The 16758-nt window shown below is 26.2% G+C and overlaps 2 protein-coding genes across 4 annotated transcripts in view; one reads left to right on the top strand and one right to left on the bottom strand.

Moving 5' to 3' along the window:
- Positions 1-286: 286 nt before the first annotated feature.
- LOC117168819 (islet cell autoantigen 1) lies at positions 287-14636 on the top strand. 2 transcript variants are annotated; one of them, XM_033354661.1, is made up of 6 exons: positions 287-418; positions 3804-4078; positions 6162-6504; positions 9449-9724; positions 9819-10434; positions 13878-14636. In XM_033354661.1, exons 1-6 carry the CDS (start codon positions 408-410, stop codon positions 13995-13997), a joined length of 1641 nt encoding a protein of 546 aa, XP_033210552.1. In that variant the 5' UTR covers positions 287-407; the 3' UTR covers positions 13998-14636. The 2 variants fall into 2 exon arrangements, with proteins under 2 accessions (XP_033210552.1, XP_033210551.1); XM_033354660.1 differs by having other exon boundaries at positions 13875-14636.
- LOC117168818 (armadillo repeat-containing protein 8-like) overlaps positions 14211-16758 on the bottom strand; it is a 22048-nt gene continuing 19500 nt past the window's right edge. For both annotated transcript variants that reach the window (XM_033354657.1, XM_033354659.1), the window contains one exon: positions 14211-14986. In XM_033354657.1, the coding sequence (XP_033210548.1) occupies positions 14950-14986 (37 nt within the window). In that variant the 3' untranslated portion in view covers positions 14211-14949. The remainder of the gene's footprint in view (positions 14987-16758) is intronic.

The following is a 16758-nucleotide window of genomic DNA, read 5'->3' as shown; positions in this document are numbered from 1 at the left end:
AGTGAGCTCCCTTGTCGTTAGAGAAGCTAAATAAAGGTGGCGCACCGTAGGCGCCAATTCAAAATAGAGATAATAATCTTAATTAAATAATAGTTTTTAGCCCATATTTATGCCACAATTATTAGTTAATTAACAATAAAAATAAAAAAACCGCTTCAAAGTTTAAAAATAAATTATCTGCGAACATTTTTTTTTTAATTTCAAAATTATTTCACCTAGTGGATTTATTACAAACTATTCGCGCCATGGATTTGTGGTCGTCTGTTTTCTTGTCGACTGCTATTTCCAACATGGCTACTACGTCCGATCTGCCAAAATGAAACGTCAAACGAGTAAACGATTCATTTTTGACATTTGACATAAATATTTTGATAGCCGCTGAAAACAACAAAATCGATATTTTCAAGATGAATGCATAGTAAGTATTTTCTCATATTTTTTTCTAAATAAAAATATATTTATATAACAAACATCTTTTCAATACTGATTTCACTAGACCTGCAGTCCAAATCTAGCATAAAACTTATCAAATAAATGATAAGGCACGACACTCGCAGTTTCAATGCCATTTGTCTTTTACGACACGAATGTTATCAAATTCTAGCATTCTTTTATCTTACGACAATACATTCAAAGGATTTATTTTTTATTTTGTAGGTATAACAATCGGTTCTTAAGTTTTGTTTGACTATTGCTAGCGTATTTTCATGGTAAAGTATCTTAATAGCATCAATTATTTCATGGCATATGTCATTCAATATTTAAAAATTAACATATAAAATATAATTGATAATCATAAATAAAATAAATAGTAAAATAGCTACATCGCCTTTTATATAATTTTAATTTTAATCGGCTTTCAGTAATCTGTAACTTTCATTTAAATATAAGATTTTATATATTCATGGATTAGCATGAAAAGAAATTAATAAGTTATTGTGGGATTTTATATCATAACAAGGTATTCTTAAAAGACATTCTGCAATCTAATTCAAAACAATTTAGTTTTGAATTTTTTTAATACTTCAATTTTGAAGATTTATAATTGAAAAACCTTCGATTTTAAAAATGTATCAATAAAAATTTTTGAATTATGATGATTTTGATGATCAAAAGTCAAGTTTTCCATTCTAAATCTTTCGAATTGAAGAAATTTCGAAAGTAAATCATCCAGATTACACAACTTTAACTTGTTCTTTAGAAAATATAAAATTACAATTTCATTTTTGTTTTGTTTTTTGAGAATTCATTTTTTTTTACTGAAAATGTAAATATTGAAGTTTTGAATGTAAATTTATCTTTTTTTATTCGAAAACTCAATGTTTGGTTAAAGACAAAACTATTTGGTTCAAAATTCCTGAATTTTTATGATAATTCGCCACTTAAATAGCATATTGTTAGTTAAAAATTTAACTATTTCGTAAAATGTTGAACTCTTGTTCAAAATTTACTTTTTTTTGTCAATAATTCATCATTGTAGTTGAAAATTTAACTTTTTTATTCTATTGAATTCAACTGTTTTTGTTGTCAAAATAAAATAGTTTTTGGTTGAAAAATCAACTACAATTACATGTTTCGTTAAAAATTGGTCTTTTTTATTTGAATTTAACTGTTTTTATTGAGAATTAAAATACTTGTTGGTTGAAATATCAACTATTACGTGTTTCTTTAATAATTCGTCTTTTTGTTTAAATTAGATTGATTTTTTATTAAGAATTAAAATATTTTTTGGTTATAATAGCAACTATTACATTTTTCGATGAGAATACATCTTTTTGTCTGAAAAATAAAGTTGAAATACTTTTTAAGAATGCATTTTTTGTATTTTAACTATGTAGTTTTAAATTAAACTTTTTTTATATTTTTTGTTTGTTAAGAAATCCTCATTTTAGTTGAAAAAGGACCTTTTTGGTTGAAAATTTAAATATTTTGATGAAAAATCGTTTGTTTTTTTTCATTGAAAATTGACTTAACTAAAAATGTAGCTATTCAATTTTTGGTTGAAAAATGGATCTTTTTTTAGTTGAAAATTCAACAATTTTTTTAAATCGCCTTTTTTGTTGAATTCGACTGATGTTGATTTCAAATCAAAATATTTTTTGGTCAAAATATCAACTATTAAATATTTCGTTGAGAATTTATCATTTTTGATTGAAAAATGAAGTTGAACTACTTTAAAAAAATTCATTTTTTGAGTTATAGATTTTTTATTGAAAATTTACATTAGTAGTATAAGTTATATTAGCAGTATTGGCTTGGAAATATAACTGCTTTGTAGTTAGTATTTTTGGCTTGAAAACTTATCTTTATTATTGCAAAGTTTCTTTTTTGGGTAAAAAATTAATTTTTTTTGTTGAATTTTTTTTAATTCAACTGGTTTAAAATTGTGTTTTTTTTGTGTGTGTTAAAACGCTATTTTTAAACTGAAAATTTGAACAATTCCATTTTTGTTTGAAAATTGCTCTTTTTTAGTTGAAATTTAAGTTGTTTTGTAGAAATTTTTGTTTACTTGAAAATTTCGGCTTTTTCTGGAAAATTCAACTATTTGGTTGAAAAATTAACTAATTTGTTAAAGCCCTATTTTTTGTAGGTATAACATTTGTATGTAACATTTTGAAGGTATAAAAATTGTTTTCTTAACCTTTCATTGGAATTAAATTAAAATTCTTGTATTTTCAAAATAGAATTACCAATTATTTCATTTTCAAGATTTATATTTTAAAGGAATGTAATTCGCAACATATTTTTGGAACAGTTCAATCATAAAGAGTTACAATACAATTAAAAACTCTTTTATTTTAAATATATGTGAATGAAAATTCTAAAATTGTAATGGTTTTGAAGATCAAAAGTCAAGTTTTCAATTCTAAATCTTAAAAATTAAAGAAGTTGTGAATGTAAATCGTCAAAATCACAGAATTGTTCAGCTTAAAACTTGCATAATTTTTTATTGTAGATTTTCAAAATTAAAAACTTCAGTGTTAAATATTTACAATTTAAAGTTCTAAAATTTTGAAGAGTTAAACTGGAAAATTCTTTAACATTAACGGTTTGCAATCAGAAATTCTTCAATTTTAATAATGTACAAATAAAAAATCTTAAATTCTGATCATTTTAATGATTTTTAGATCGACAGTCAAAGAGTTTTAAATTATAAATCTTCCAAATTGCATAATTTTTAATTGAAAACTTTCAACATCATCAAAATTTAAGAACTTCTAATTGTACCTCTTTGAAATTAAAGAGTTTTTAATTGTAAATCTTCAAAATTAAACCATTCCAAAAAATGTTCCAAATTACATACATTTAAAATATGAATTCTGAACATTAAATAATTTTTCATTTTTCAAAATTCAAGAATTTAAAATTGTAACTCTTCAAAATTGCAGAACTTTAAATTGTAAATCTTTTAAAATTTAAGAGTTCTTAATTTTCAAGTGTTACAAGTAAAAATTGTTGAATTAAAAAAAGAATAGAATTACAAATTAATCTATTTTTATAATTTAAATTTATTTAATTTTGATATGCTCTTTTTTGGATAGTTCAGTTTTTAATATTTAAAATTGACCTGCAAGGGGGAATATTTGTGTTGACATTTTGGTAAAAATTGCGGTTTTGTTTCGTGCACGTAGATACTGCATTTTAGGCAATATTTAAATCAGTTTAAGTAATCACAATAATTAAGGGAATATCTATTTTAAAATCTAAATTTTCATCTTTTGAAGTCTGACAACTTAGATTAGTATTGAAAAAAAATGATGAAATAAAACTAGTTAATTAAAATGCTTAAATTTACATTTTAGTGATAGGGGAGGCTCAGGAATGCCCGGAATGTCAGGAAATTCCTTTGATCGATGGGTTCAGCGGTCCAATATGGACGATTCAGCTATAACTAAGATGCAACACCAATACTGGGTGACAAAACAAACACTCTCTCGAAAACTCGGGAAAAAGGAGGATGAATGTATAGTTTCGTCAGACGCAGAATTGGATGCCAAACTCGCATTGTTTCGTAGTATTCAAGAATCCTGTGCATTTTTACAAAGAGTCATAGATAAATATCAAGAGCGATTATGCAGTAAGTTCACATTAAAAACATTTCCCTAATGAATAAAATATTTAGTCTATTATGAAAGAAACATCTCGTTTAGAAAAAATCTTGCTAATGAAAAGTTTTTTATTCATAAAGATATAATTTATCTTTTGTTTATTGCAGAATAAATAAATAGGTTCTAATGCAATTTTTGTACACTATACTAATTATTTTATAAATTGCAAAGAACAGACTTTAATATCGTGAATAATTCTATAAGTTTTTAATTTCTTCTCCGCTAATATAGAATATTGAAGTATAAATTTTGTTGTGATATTCAATTTACAAATGATAAAAATTATTAGCTGAAAAACTCGATGTCAATTCCGTTTTTTTTTTCAAAATTAAAATGAGTTATGGCTATAGAAAGTTTCAAAATATTTCAAATATTTTTGATATTTCACAAAGATTTACGAATGGCAATGATTTAAAAAAGACGTGCACATCAGATTTCAATAACGATATCACAACAATGTTACAAATATTTTTAAAATTTAAAGATTTTAAAGATTGAAAAAGGGTATATTACAGCAGATTCCAAATATTTCCAAAACATTTCAATGATTCTAAAGAATTTCAAAAAATTTCAGGACATTTAAAAAGATCTTCAAATATTTCAAAAATTTAAATTATTTCAAAGAATAAAAAAGATTTTACAAACAAAGATTTAAGAAAGATTTCACAAATACTTGAAAAGATTTCAAAAATTTAAAAAAGGCGTGTACACAAAATTTAAACTTGAAAGATTTCAAGGATTTCAAAGATTTTAAAAAGTGTACTGTGAAATATATTTCTAAGATTTCAAAAAATTTTAAAGATTTTAAACAATTTAAATTTTTTTAGGAGATATCAAAACATTTTACAAAAGTTTCAAAGATATCATAAAAAATTCATAAAGATTTCAAAACATTTCAAGGGTTTAACATAAATTCAAAATTTTCTTGGAAGATTTCATAAGATTTCACACAAATTTTTAATATCTGTATGATTTTAAACGAATACAGAAGATTTGAAAATATTTTATAAAGATTCCAAAGAATTGTTAAGAATTTAAAAAGATTTTAAGAATATTAAAGACTTTAACAAGGGATATGTACAAACATATGTACACCGGATTTCAAAGGTTTTAAACGATTAAAAAATTGTTGTCGAACATTTCAAAAGATTTCACAAAGTTTTTAAATATTTCAATGGTTTTAAACAAATAAAAAATATTGCAAAAAGATTTCTCAAATATTTTAAAGAATTCTTAAGGACTTAAAAAGATTTCAATAAGTTCCAATATTTCAAAGATCTTAAAACATTTCAAAGATTTTAAACAATTTCAATTTTGTTAGGAGGTATCAAAAGATTTCAAAACATTTCAAATATTTAAAATGATTTCAAAATTTTGTTGGAAGATTTCATAAGATTTGAAAGAATTGTTGAGGATTTCAAAAGATTTGAAGAATATTAAAGATTTCAACAAGGGATATATACACAAATAGGTGCACCAGATTTCAAAGATTTTAAACGATTAAAAAAATTTTGTGGAACATTTCACAAAGATTTTAAATATTTGAATAGTTTTAAACGAATACAAAATATTGCAAAAAAATTTCACAAATGTTTTAAAGAATTCTTAAGGATTTAACAATATTTCAATATGTTCCAAGATTTCAAAGATCTTAAAACATTTCAAAGATTTTAAACGATTTCAAAATGTTTTTTGAAGATTTCAAAATGTTTTTTGAAAATTTCAAAATATTTCACAAAGATTTCAAAGAATTGTTAAGGATATTTCAAAAGATTTTAATAATTTCAAAGAAATGTTTGCAAAAGATTAAAAATCTGCCTATTTATGATTCGGCATTCTTTCTTAATTGCTATCCAATAAAAAATGAAATAGCTCAATTTTGTTCATGTATAACAATATTTTATTTAATTATTTGATGAAAAAAAAGTAGACCTGGAAAAAATTGATTTCTTGACCTGAATAACCTGGAAAAGACGTTGAACTTTATTTCGAAGAATCGCTGGACGCCCTGTATTATAATCTTCCATTTATTTAATAAGACCATTTTTCCAGATCTGGCCCAAGAAGAAAACTCGATGGGTCGATTTTTGAAAGAAGCTGGAAAACAAGATAAAACAAGAGCAGGAAAAATGATGTCAGCAGTTGGGAAATCACTTTCATATTCTGGACAGCAACGTCTTGCACTTCGTGCTCCTTTGGTTCGACTTTATCAAGAGGTTGAAACATTTCGACAAAGAGCAATCGAAGATACATTGCAAAACGTCCAGGCTTTAGAAAAAGCGAGAACGGAATATCGTGCCGCACTCAATTGGATGAAAAATATTTCCCAGGAATTGGACCCAGATACCAGCAAGCAGTTAGAAAAGTTCAGAAAAGTTCAAACTCGTGTGAGGAGGTAGGGTATTTTTTATTCCCCCCCCCCCCCCCTCACATTGTAAAAATGACAGGGTGGCCACCTATACGAATATTCAAATAGCTGTCAAGGATAATACATTTTTTAATTTAAATTTGAAGTTGATTTACCATTTTTATAAGAGATTCTATGTTAGAAATGTTACAAGATCAAAATTCTGCTCTTTAAATATTAATGTTCAAGAAAATAAAATATTTGTCAGGAAATTTTGAAAATTAACTGTGTGGCCATCTTGATACAAAATTCCTTCTAGTAATTTATTTATCTTGTATTTTCATTGTTTTTGTTAGTTTCTTCTTCCTGGCGATTACATTTTGTGTTTAAAATTGTATTATTTGGTTACAAACATAATAATTTTGTTCAAAAGTCATCCTCTTTGGTTGAAAATTCGTAATTTTGAGTTGAAAATTTAACTGTTTTAAAGAAAATTCGTCTTTTGGTTAGAAAGTTCGACAATTTAGATGAATATTTTTTCTTTCTTGACTGAAAAATCTTTGTTTCTTGACAATTTGTCTTTTTTTTTTGTTGAAAAATCCAACTTCTTGGTTGAAATTTGAACTACTTTGTTCGAAATCAATTTATTTTTTATTTAAGGATTAATCAAGCACTTCGAAAATTAAACTCTTTTGTAGAAAATGAGTCGTTTTTGGTAGAAAATTGATATTTTCTACTTAAAAAATGATCTATTTCATAAAAAATTCTTCTTTTTCGTTGAAACCTGATCGTTTTTGGTTATAGGTTGAACAACTTTGTTAACAATTAATTTTTTGGTTGATAATTTTATTATTTTGTTGAAAATATATTTCTTTTCTTGACTATTTAACTATTTTGTTGAAAATTCTTTACTTCTTTTTTTGTTGGAAATATCAATTCTTATATATATTTTTCAGTTGAAAATTCATTTTTTTGTAGGAAATTAAACTTTTTGGGATTGAAAATTTAACTGCTTTGTTGAAAATTCGTATTTTTTAAAATTAATCTTCTGGGTAGAAATTTCCTCTTTTTTTGGTTAAAAATGCAACTGTTTGATCAAAAATTAACTTTCTTGTTGAAAATTCATAATTTAGGGTTAAAAAAACTGTTTTACAGAAAAGTCCTATTTTTTCTTGCGTTGAAAATCTTAATTTATTCAACATTTGTTAGATAGTTTTTTTTTAAATTCAACTTCTGGGTTGAAAGTTGATTTACAATGGGTTCGAAATTAATTTTTTTTAAGATTAATCATTTTAGTTGAAAATCTATCGCTTTGGTTGAAAATAAAACTATTTTGTTGAATATTCGATAGTTTTTTTTTAAATTCAACTTCTGGGTTGAAAGTTGATTTACAACTGAGTTCGAAATTAATTTTTTTTTAAGATTAATCATTTTAGTTGAAAATCTATTGCTTTGGTTGAAAATAAAATTATTTTGTTGAATATTCGTCTCTTTGGTTATAAATTAATATTTCAGGGTTGAAAATTCAACTGTTTTGTGAAAAATTCCTCTTTTTGGTTCAAAAAATTTGTCTTTTTTGGTCAAAAGTTGAACTGTTTTGTTATAATTTCATTTTTTGGTTGCAGATTCATAATTTTAGTTGAAAATGCATCTCTGTTGGAAAATTGACTGCTTAGTTGAAAATAATTTTTTGTTTAAAAATCAATTTTTTACTGAAAACTTCACTTCTCCGTTTTCGGTTAAAGAATTGACCTTTTTTACTTAAAAAATAAAACCATTACTTTAAAAATTCATGTATTTTGCTCAAAATTCGTCCGTTTTGGTAGAAAATACTTCTTTTTTGTTGAAAAGGTTTCTTGTTGGTTCACAATGCATTGTTGTAGATTAAGAATTTCACTGTTTTGTTGAAAATTTGTCGTTTTTATGGAAATTTTAACTATTATGTTTTTTGTTGAAAACTCATCCTTTTGTTGAACATTCAACTTTTTGGCGTGCAAATTCCACTGTTTTTGATTGAGGGTTAATCATTTTAGTTGAAAATTCATCTTTTGGTTGAAAATTAAACTAATTTGTTGAAACTTTAACTATTTTCGAGAAGATTCGCCTTTTTGGTTGAAAATTTATCTTTTTAATTGACATTTTAACTATCTTATTGAAAATTCTTTTTTTTTAATATAAATTGCGTATTATATTTTTCGTCGAGAATTCATTTTTTTGTTGAAAATTGATTTTTCTAGTTTAAAATTCTTCTATTTTGGTAGGAAACTAATCTCCTTCGTTAATATTTCAGGTTATAAATGCAACTGTGTCAAAAATTCGTGTTTTTGTTTATTTGAAATATAAAATTTTTTGTTTATTAAATAGTTGATTAATATTACATTTTTTTTTTTAATATTTATGTTTTGGTTGAAGCTTTGTCTTTTTTGTTTGAAAATTCAACTATTTGCTTAAAAATTCATCTTTGCAGGTAGAAAATTTCAATATTTGGTTATAAAATTAATAAATTAGTGAAAAATGTAATAATTTTGTTGAAAACTTAAGTTTTTTATTTAAAAGTCATCTTTCATGGTCGAAGATTCAATTTTTTTGTGGAAAATTTGTCTATTTGGATTGAAAATCCACATTTTTGTTTGAAAATTCGAGTGTCTTCTACCAAATTTAATTATTTGGTGAAACAAAACTGTTTTTGGTTGAAGTTTAATCTTTTTTGTTTGAAAATTCATCTTTTATTGTACAAAAGTGATCTTTTTTTATTGAAATAAATAAATTTTAGTTGTAAAATTTAATTTGAAATTATTGCATTCCATTTAGAAAAGAGTATATTAAAAATTCCACAAAATAAAAATTTTGCTCTTTGCATATTAATGGCCAAAGAAAATAAAAATTGGTGACGGAAAAGTAAGAGAATTTTTAAAATGAATTTTCTCGCCCATCCTAACATTCCCATGAAACCAATCATCTTAGACATTAAGCAGTAATCTCTTTCTTGCAGAGGGAAAACTTCTTTTGACAATTTGACCCTTGATTGCCTTCAAAAAGTAGACCTTCTAGCAGCAGCTCGTTGCAATATGTACAGTCACGCTTTGGTTTTATACCAAAGTACCCTTCTGAATTTCACTAAAAAGTCCACCCAAGCTTATTCAACAATAGCCAATAGTTTCAAGGGATACCAGCGATACGATTTCATGGTTGTGCGAGAACTCGCAGAGACTTCTACACAATTGGCAAAAGAAACTGGTGGAGACGATGATATCGATGATAAAGACAAGTGCGCCTTTCTCAATACAATCTCAAATTTACTAATCTATATATAATATATATTATGACACCTCATATCTAATAAATCTTTTGTTAAACAATAGATTATTATTCTTCGAAGACTACCAAGACAGCGCGGAAGAAGCCCAAGAAGCTAAAATGGATGAAGCAAAGTTCGAGAAAAACCACGACGAAAAGCTTCTGGACTTGGGAAATGTTTCTCAAAACGTGCTTGAATCAGAAAAACTTGATTTGGACACTACTTTGAAAAACGGAATCACCCAGGCCTCCGAATCCCAGACAGACAAAGAGTTCGAGGACTTTTTCTCGAATCTAGTCCCAGAAAAAAAAGATTCCGCAAAAAGGGTGGAGAAAAGTAAGAATGTTTCTGAGCTTGAAAAGAGTTTGGCTGAATTAGATTTGGCGATGGATTCCTTCAGTGGCCCTGCGGGTTTCGACTTTCCCTCAAGTCCGTGCTTGACTCCACAAACGCCTCTGAATCAGAATCAAAATCCAAATCAACCACAACCACCACTTGAACAATTAACTTCTGAAAACATTGCTCTTTTGAATGATATCCTAAATGGTGGGCCCAGTGCGAATACTGATTGGGATTCCATTGGAGATGATACATTTTTACCACCAGGAATTTTGAAACAGAGTTTGGGAGATGCTTGCCTTCCTACTGAACAGAAGAAGACGCCAACGAGGAGTGATACTGTAAGTAATGAAAAAAATATAAAGCGGCCCACGGTGGGGCTGAACCAAATTTAATATGGGATTTTCCGAATGGTTGTGGCAATTAATCCGACGGATATTTTAAGAACAAAAAGGAAAAAGTACCTTTTTGGAAAAAATCGATTTTTATCTTAAATTGAAAAAAAGTAATTATAGGGATCATCGCGCAAAAGCACCTGAAAACAATGGGAACTATGGTAACTTTTTTACGAAGAAGGCCCCAGGTTCATAAACATTTTTCACAGTCAATGAAATATTAAAAATCATACTCTAAATGCAAAAATTGTTCTATTTGAGGTAATAAAAACAATTTTAAATTAAATGCAGTTGAACTGCCAAATTAAAAAAATTAAAGTTTTATAAATTATAGAGTTCAAAGATTCAGATTCAGTTCGAAAAATAAAAATCCACGTTATCATTTTAAATGCTCTAAATTGAAGAATCAATAAATTAAATTTTTTTAAATTACATCATGTTAATCACTTTAAAGCTAAAAAAATTGAATGAATAAATTTTTTAGAAACTGCACACTTCTTAAGTTACAACTAAAATTATTTTTATTTTGAATAGTTTTAAAATCCCTGAAATGCATCAAAACTTTATTTCAAAATTTTGAAACATTTACATTTTCTTTTCTTTTTAATCCTGCAAAATTAAAAAAATTCTTTATAATATTTCACAATCATTTTTCATAATGGTGTAAATATTTGCAAATCTTTTTGAATATTCCCTTAAAATTAATTTTTCAAAACAAAAAATCATTTTAAATTTCCTTAGGAAATGTTTTTAATCATCTGAAGCCTTTCAACATTTTAAAAAAGCTTCTAAAGTATTTGTCAAAATCTATATTTGGTTTTAAATTACGCCGTTGACTATTTGCACAGAATTTTAGTCACAAATAGTCCGATTTTGTTGATACACGTAAACACTCGTTTAAATTATTTGAAATCATTTCCAATTTTTAATTAATTAAGAATTTTTTCAAAACTTCTAAATATCTCTCCAACTTACTCAAATTTTTTCTAAGAAGAAGATATATTGGATTGTTATTTATACATCGAAATTCAAAAATTTTACTTACAAATTGAATTGTTTTTGTTTTAAATATAACAATTAAAATTAGAACGTTCAAAGTTGAGTTTTTTTGTTTAGTTTTGAATATTTAATTTATAATTACTGATTTTGAAAGAACATTTAGATATTTCCTAATATTAAGTAATTATTCTTTTTATTATTTAACAAAATTTCAAATTTAAGGGTTTAAAAATGGAATATTTTAGACTGACATAATATTTGAAATTTAATAAAAACCTTTAATTATGAATATATTATTTTGAAGTTATTTGAGAAATGAAAATAGTTTATAAAGTTTCAATCGAGCGTTTGGATTTGTTTAACTAATAAGACTGCAATAGAAACAGCTTATTTTTAACGTTACAATCTGCCAATTTAAAAATTGTGAACTGATTCCGAATCGTCTTGTAAAATCAATAATTACTTACTTTTTAAATATTAAAATACAATTCAATCTAAGAAATCATGAATTAATTCATATTCACAGTTGATCAACAGAAAATGTTTAATTGGATAAGTCTTTGAAACTGCATTTTAAACTCTGTACATTAAAATTTTATATCAAAAATTAAAACTATAAAATGGTAAATTTTTATATTAAAGTATTTTCGATTTAAGCATTCTTAACTGAATGATATCACAATTAAAATACAAAAAAATTTAACTAATCATTTAAGAACAGGTTGAAATCAAAATTAATCTTTTCAGGATGCAAATTTCCCTGTTTTCGGTTGAAGATTAATTATTCCAGTTAAAAGTTCATATCTTTCGTTAAAAGAAAAAGTATTTCTGGGCAAATTAGTCTCAATTTTGATCCGATTTAAGTATTACAAAAAAATAATGTCAACTAAATTTCAAAATGATTCTTCCCAAACAATTTTTGAATTTGTTTTCTATTAATTTTATATTTAAAAACAAAGTTGACATTAAATTTTTTTATAAATGGTCTCATATTTTTGCAACTACTTATATTTATGCAAAACAGCATATCAGTGAACACCCCTTAAAAATAATATTCAGTAGGTTGCAACATTAAAAATAATTTTCTTATTTTTATATTAAAAAATTAATGAGTGTAAGTCCTACTTCAAGATTAAAAATACTTGGAGACTTCACTTATCAATTTTTTGTTCCGGATATACGTAATGTATACAATTTGTCAATATTTGATAACAATTGTTCATTGTTTACATAAATTTGGTAAACAAATAATTTTTTTGTAAAATTTCAACCGGCAGATTACGATACTTTACAAACAATTTAAAAAATTATAAAATTTACAAGTCGACTCCTTATCTAAGAAGAAATCCGCGATTTCGTCATTTATGAAGACTAAACAATCGTTTCTTTAAACAATTTAAATTGTACTGTCTGTTTTTGCAAAAAAACTAAATCTGCCAGTGGAAAATTGAGGAAAATCTGTATTTGTTTATTAAATGTATTACAAAAATTAACAATTATTATCAGGTATTAAAGAGTTTTAAATGTTTTTTTTATTGTGGACAAATTGTGTATCAGTGTTACTGAAGGAACAAAGTGTTTTGAGCGTTAAATGACAAAGTCATGCATTTATTTATAGAATTAACAAGTACTTTAGATTTTTTCAACTGAAAAATTAAGCATTTTCAACTGGAATAGATTAATTTTAAACAAAAAAGATGAATTTCTAATATGTTTTTTCAACAAAATACATAAATTTCCACCTAAAAATTATAAATTATCAAACCGAAACTAGAATATTTAAATATTCAGTTAGAAAAATTAACCCCCCCCCCCCCCCCCCCCCCCCCCCCCCCCCCCCCCGCCCACGAATTCTCAACAAAATAGTTAAATAAAGTAACAAAGCTACATTTATTGAGGAATCATAGTTATTAAATTCTATATTTTGCAATTTAAAAAAATAATTAAGCACGTTCTCGAAAAAATTCCGACATTTCCAGATATATTAAAATTCGTTGACAAATCCAGGTTCTCCAGGTAGGGTAGACACTTTATAAAATGTTCGTGGTATTATAGACTATGATCATGATCAGTCGCAAAGTTCATTTGAAATAAAGTTGGTTCAGCCTCACCCTAAACCAATTCCTTTTTTTCCGCGGGATCCTTAATTATTTTGTTAAATTATCATTGTTTCCAGAGATTGCAATTTTCACATTAGTTTAATTATTTTGGAAGGATTTTAGTTAAAAATGTTAAATTTGTTTACAATTGTCTTGCGGTTTAAAATCTTTAATTTTTAAATAGATTTTCCTTTTTTAAATTCTTCCAATTTCTCAAATTGAAAATGATGCATGCTACAAAGTAAAAGAAGAAAAAATATTCCTAATAATAAAAATAATTTCTTTCAGAAGAAAAGTAAAAGTGGAAAACAGAAGGGCAATTCCTGGTTGGACTTGTTTGCCGAATTGGATCCTCTTGCCAATAATTCACTGGAGAATCATCTCTCGAAGGCGAATAACGCTCCAGCTTAGTTTAAGAAAAAAATCTCTATTAATTCGAAAACGATTGTTCGTAATCATGTTGTTTAAGCCAGAGAACAAGATTAGGTACAAGGGAACAAAATGCGACAAATTCAATCTAAATCTATCTCCTCATTCTTGCCAATTTTCGATTTGTCGCGTTCAGCTTCCCAAGAGTGAAGGGTTTTTGAATGTTTGAATAATCTTACGTCCAAGTACAGTTGCCATTAAGTGCTTCTCGAATAATCAAACACTTCATTCCTATATTTATTTGGTATTGCCAGAAACATTCCATGTTCATGATTCCAGAAGTACTTCCAAAGAAAAAAAACGTAAACCTTTATCAATTTCTTCAACTAGAAAAGAATTTATACCAAAGATAAATATAATAAATACTTTATACCAAAGATTGTAGGTGTAAAACTGATAAGAATCACAACCTTCTTTTTGTTTTTTTTTCATACTCCTGCATTTAAATATCGACGAAATTACTTTGTACATTTCAAATGAGTATAAACGTTCCGCTGAAATTTAAAAATTACGGGATAATCGAAATCATGATTTTAAGAAACTGTATTACGCTTCGTGTCGTGTCTGTAAAATTAACCACAAGGGGTTAAAAGCAAAAATAAAAGAAGCGGTGCAACGATACATTTTTTAAATGTATTTACTACTGTTCACTTCCCCATTTTGCCTGATTTCTGATTATTCTCTTATTTTTTATTTTAAGAAAGCACAAGAATTCATCATATTGCACGAGTCTCGAAATCAAAAGCGATCAAGACCTGCGTTCTGCTTCCGACGCAAAATTGAGAAGGCCTACTTTGATTTTTAGTCGAATTTCAAGGCCTAATTTAATGAAATTAGGGTTCACGGGATCACAGTGTTAAGTTGAAGTTTAAAATATTATGGCTAATCCTAGCAATTGTACAAAACCTAACGCTGTTCGGCAAACGCTTTGAATTCAGGGGTCGAAGAACTGCGCTAGGGCTGTTTTTACTCTGAAACAAGAAATTTCTCATTATTTCAACATCTCATTTCAATGTCATTCAGAGTTGCTAAAGCAAATTCCCCGAATTTTTTTATATGCAGTTTTTAAATTTTGGCACACAAATCTTCTGCAATAATGGATCAATGCAAATAAGGTAGGAATTTCAACAAAATAGATTATTGAATATTCTCATAGTCATAAAGCCTTTGCGAAAAATTGTTATTTGCCTGCGGTCATACAATGGTTAAAAATAAAACACCCTAACTTTCTGCACTTTTTAAATTTACTCAGACCAACTTTTCGACTCCGTAACAGCCATGGAAATTTACTGATTTCAAATTAAACCTTAATGTTCCTAATGTTCGATGTATCCAATTTTCTAAAACAGGGTTGCTACAGAAGTCTGGTTTTCAAACTCCAAGATTTTTCCCAGTTTCCCAGGTTTCTTTTTTAAACAATCAATCAAAATAATTTTGAAATACGGGACCCTTCAAAAACTACGTCACGCTATTTTAAAATTAAAACTTTTTTTCTTCGGTTTCATTTCATAAAAGGCTATACCTATAATAAAACAAATTTTAATAGAATTCACAGCCCAAATGCTAGCTCTCGAAATAGGGTCTTTTCACAAAAATAGAGAAATAAATTCATCTATATAAAATTAACGTACAAGTACCACATTGAATTCAATATGATAAGCTTGTGATTTCAATTCCAAATACATATATTGCCTCTCCAGAAAAAGTTTAATTTTTAAACAAAAAAGTTACTTTTCTACCAAATGAGATTAATTTTCAACAAAGAAAAAATTAACTCTTGACCAAACAGTTGCATTTACAACTAAATAGTTGAACTTTCAAGCATAATAGAGGAATTTTTAACTAGAAAATTGAATTTTCAACAAAGCAGTTGAATTTGTGAACAGAAAAAATTAATTTAAAAAAAAAATTTCAACAAAATAATTAAATTTTCAACAAAACAGTTGAGTTTTCAAACAAATAGTTTAATTTTCAAAACAACTAACTTAATTATCAATCAAACCCTTGTAATTAACCAAGCATTTTAATCGACAACAACAACAAAATTAATTATGAACCAAATGGTAGAATTTTTAAAGAAAAAAGATTAAACTTCAACGAAAAACAGTTGAATTTTCAATTCCAAAGAACGAATTTTCTACTCAAAAACATGAACGTTCAACAAAACAATTAAATTTTCAACAAAATTATTTCTTAACCATAAAGTTGCATTTCTAATAAAAAAGATTAAATTTTTACCAAAAGAGATGAATTTTCAAACCAAAAAGACGAATTATCATCAAAGGAGTTGTATTTTCAAGCCGCAAAGCTTTTTCAGTCAAGAGAGAAAGAAATATCAAGGGACGAATTACCTAAAAAACAGTGAAATTTCTAACCCAAAAGTATGAATTATCGCCAAAAAAGTGAATTTTCAACCAAAAGGTTGCATTTTCTACAAAAATAAATAACTTCCAATCCCAAAAGACCCATTTTTATCAAAACAGTTGAATTTTTAAGCGAAAAAGTTCAATTTTAAACTAAAAATGGAATGGTTCAATTTTCCACACATGAGAGGGATCTTCAAATAATTAAATTAATTTTTGACAAGTAGTTCAAATTTGAACAGAGTAGTTAAATTTTTATTCAAAAATATTAATTTTCTTAAACAATTGAAATTTACAACAACATAGTCGAATTTTTCGCCAAATTAGTTTTTAAACAAGAAGTTGCATTTTTAATAAAAAAAAGATCGAATCTCTACCAA

The sequence above is a fragment of the Belonocnema kinseyi genome, chromosome 3 (genome assembly GCF_010883055.1).
Source record: "Belonocnema kinseyi isolate 2016_QV_RU_SX_M_011 chromosome 3, B_treatae_v1, whole genome shotgun sequence".
NCBI lineage: Eukaryota > Metazoa > Arthropoda > Insecta > Hymenoptera > Cynipidae > Belonocnema > Belonocnema kinseyi.
Note: the sequence above shows the minus strand (reverse complement) of the source record. Positions and strands in the feature narration are given on the sequence as shown.

Bases quoted from the DNA above. Each gene is read 5' to 3' on its own strand.
- LOC117168819 (XM_033354660.1), top strand. The intron at 4,079-6,161 runs GTAAGTTCACAT...CCATTTTTCCAG, and splicing joins ATATCAAGAGCGATTATGCA to ATCTGGCCCAAGAAGAAAAC. The intron at 6,505-9,448 runs GTAGGGTATTTT...TCTTTCTTGCAG, and splicing joins GTTCAAACTCGTGTGAGGAG to AGGGAAAACTTCTTTTGACA.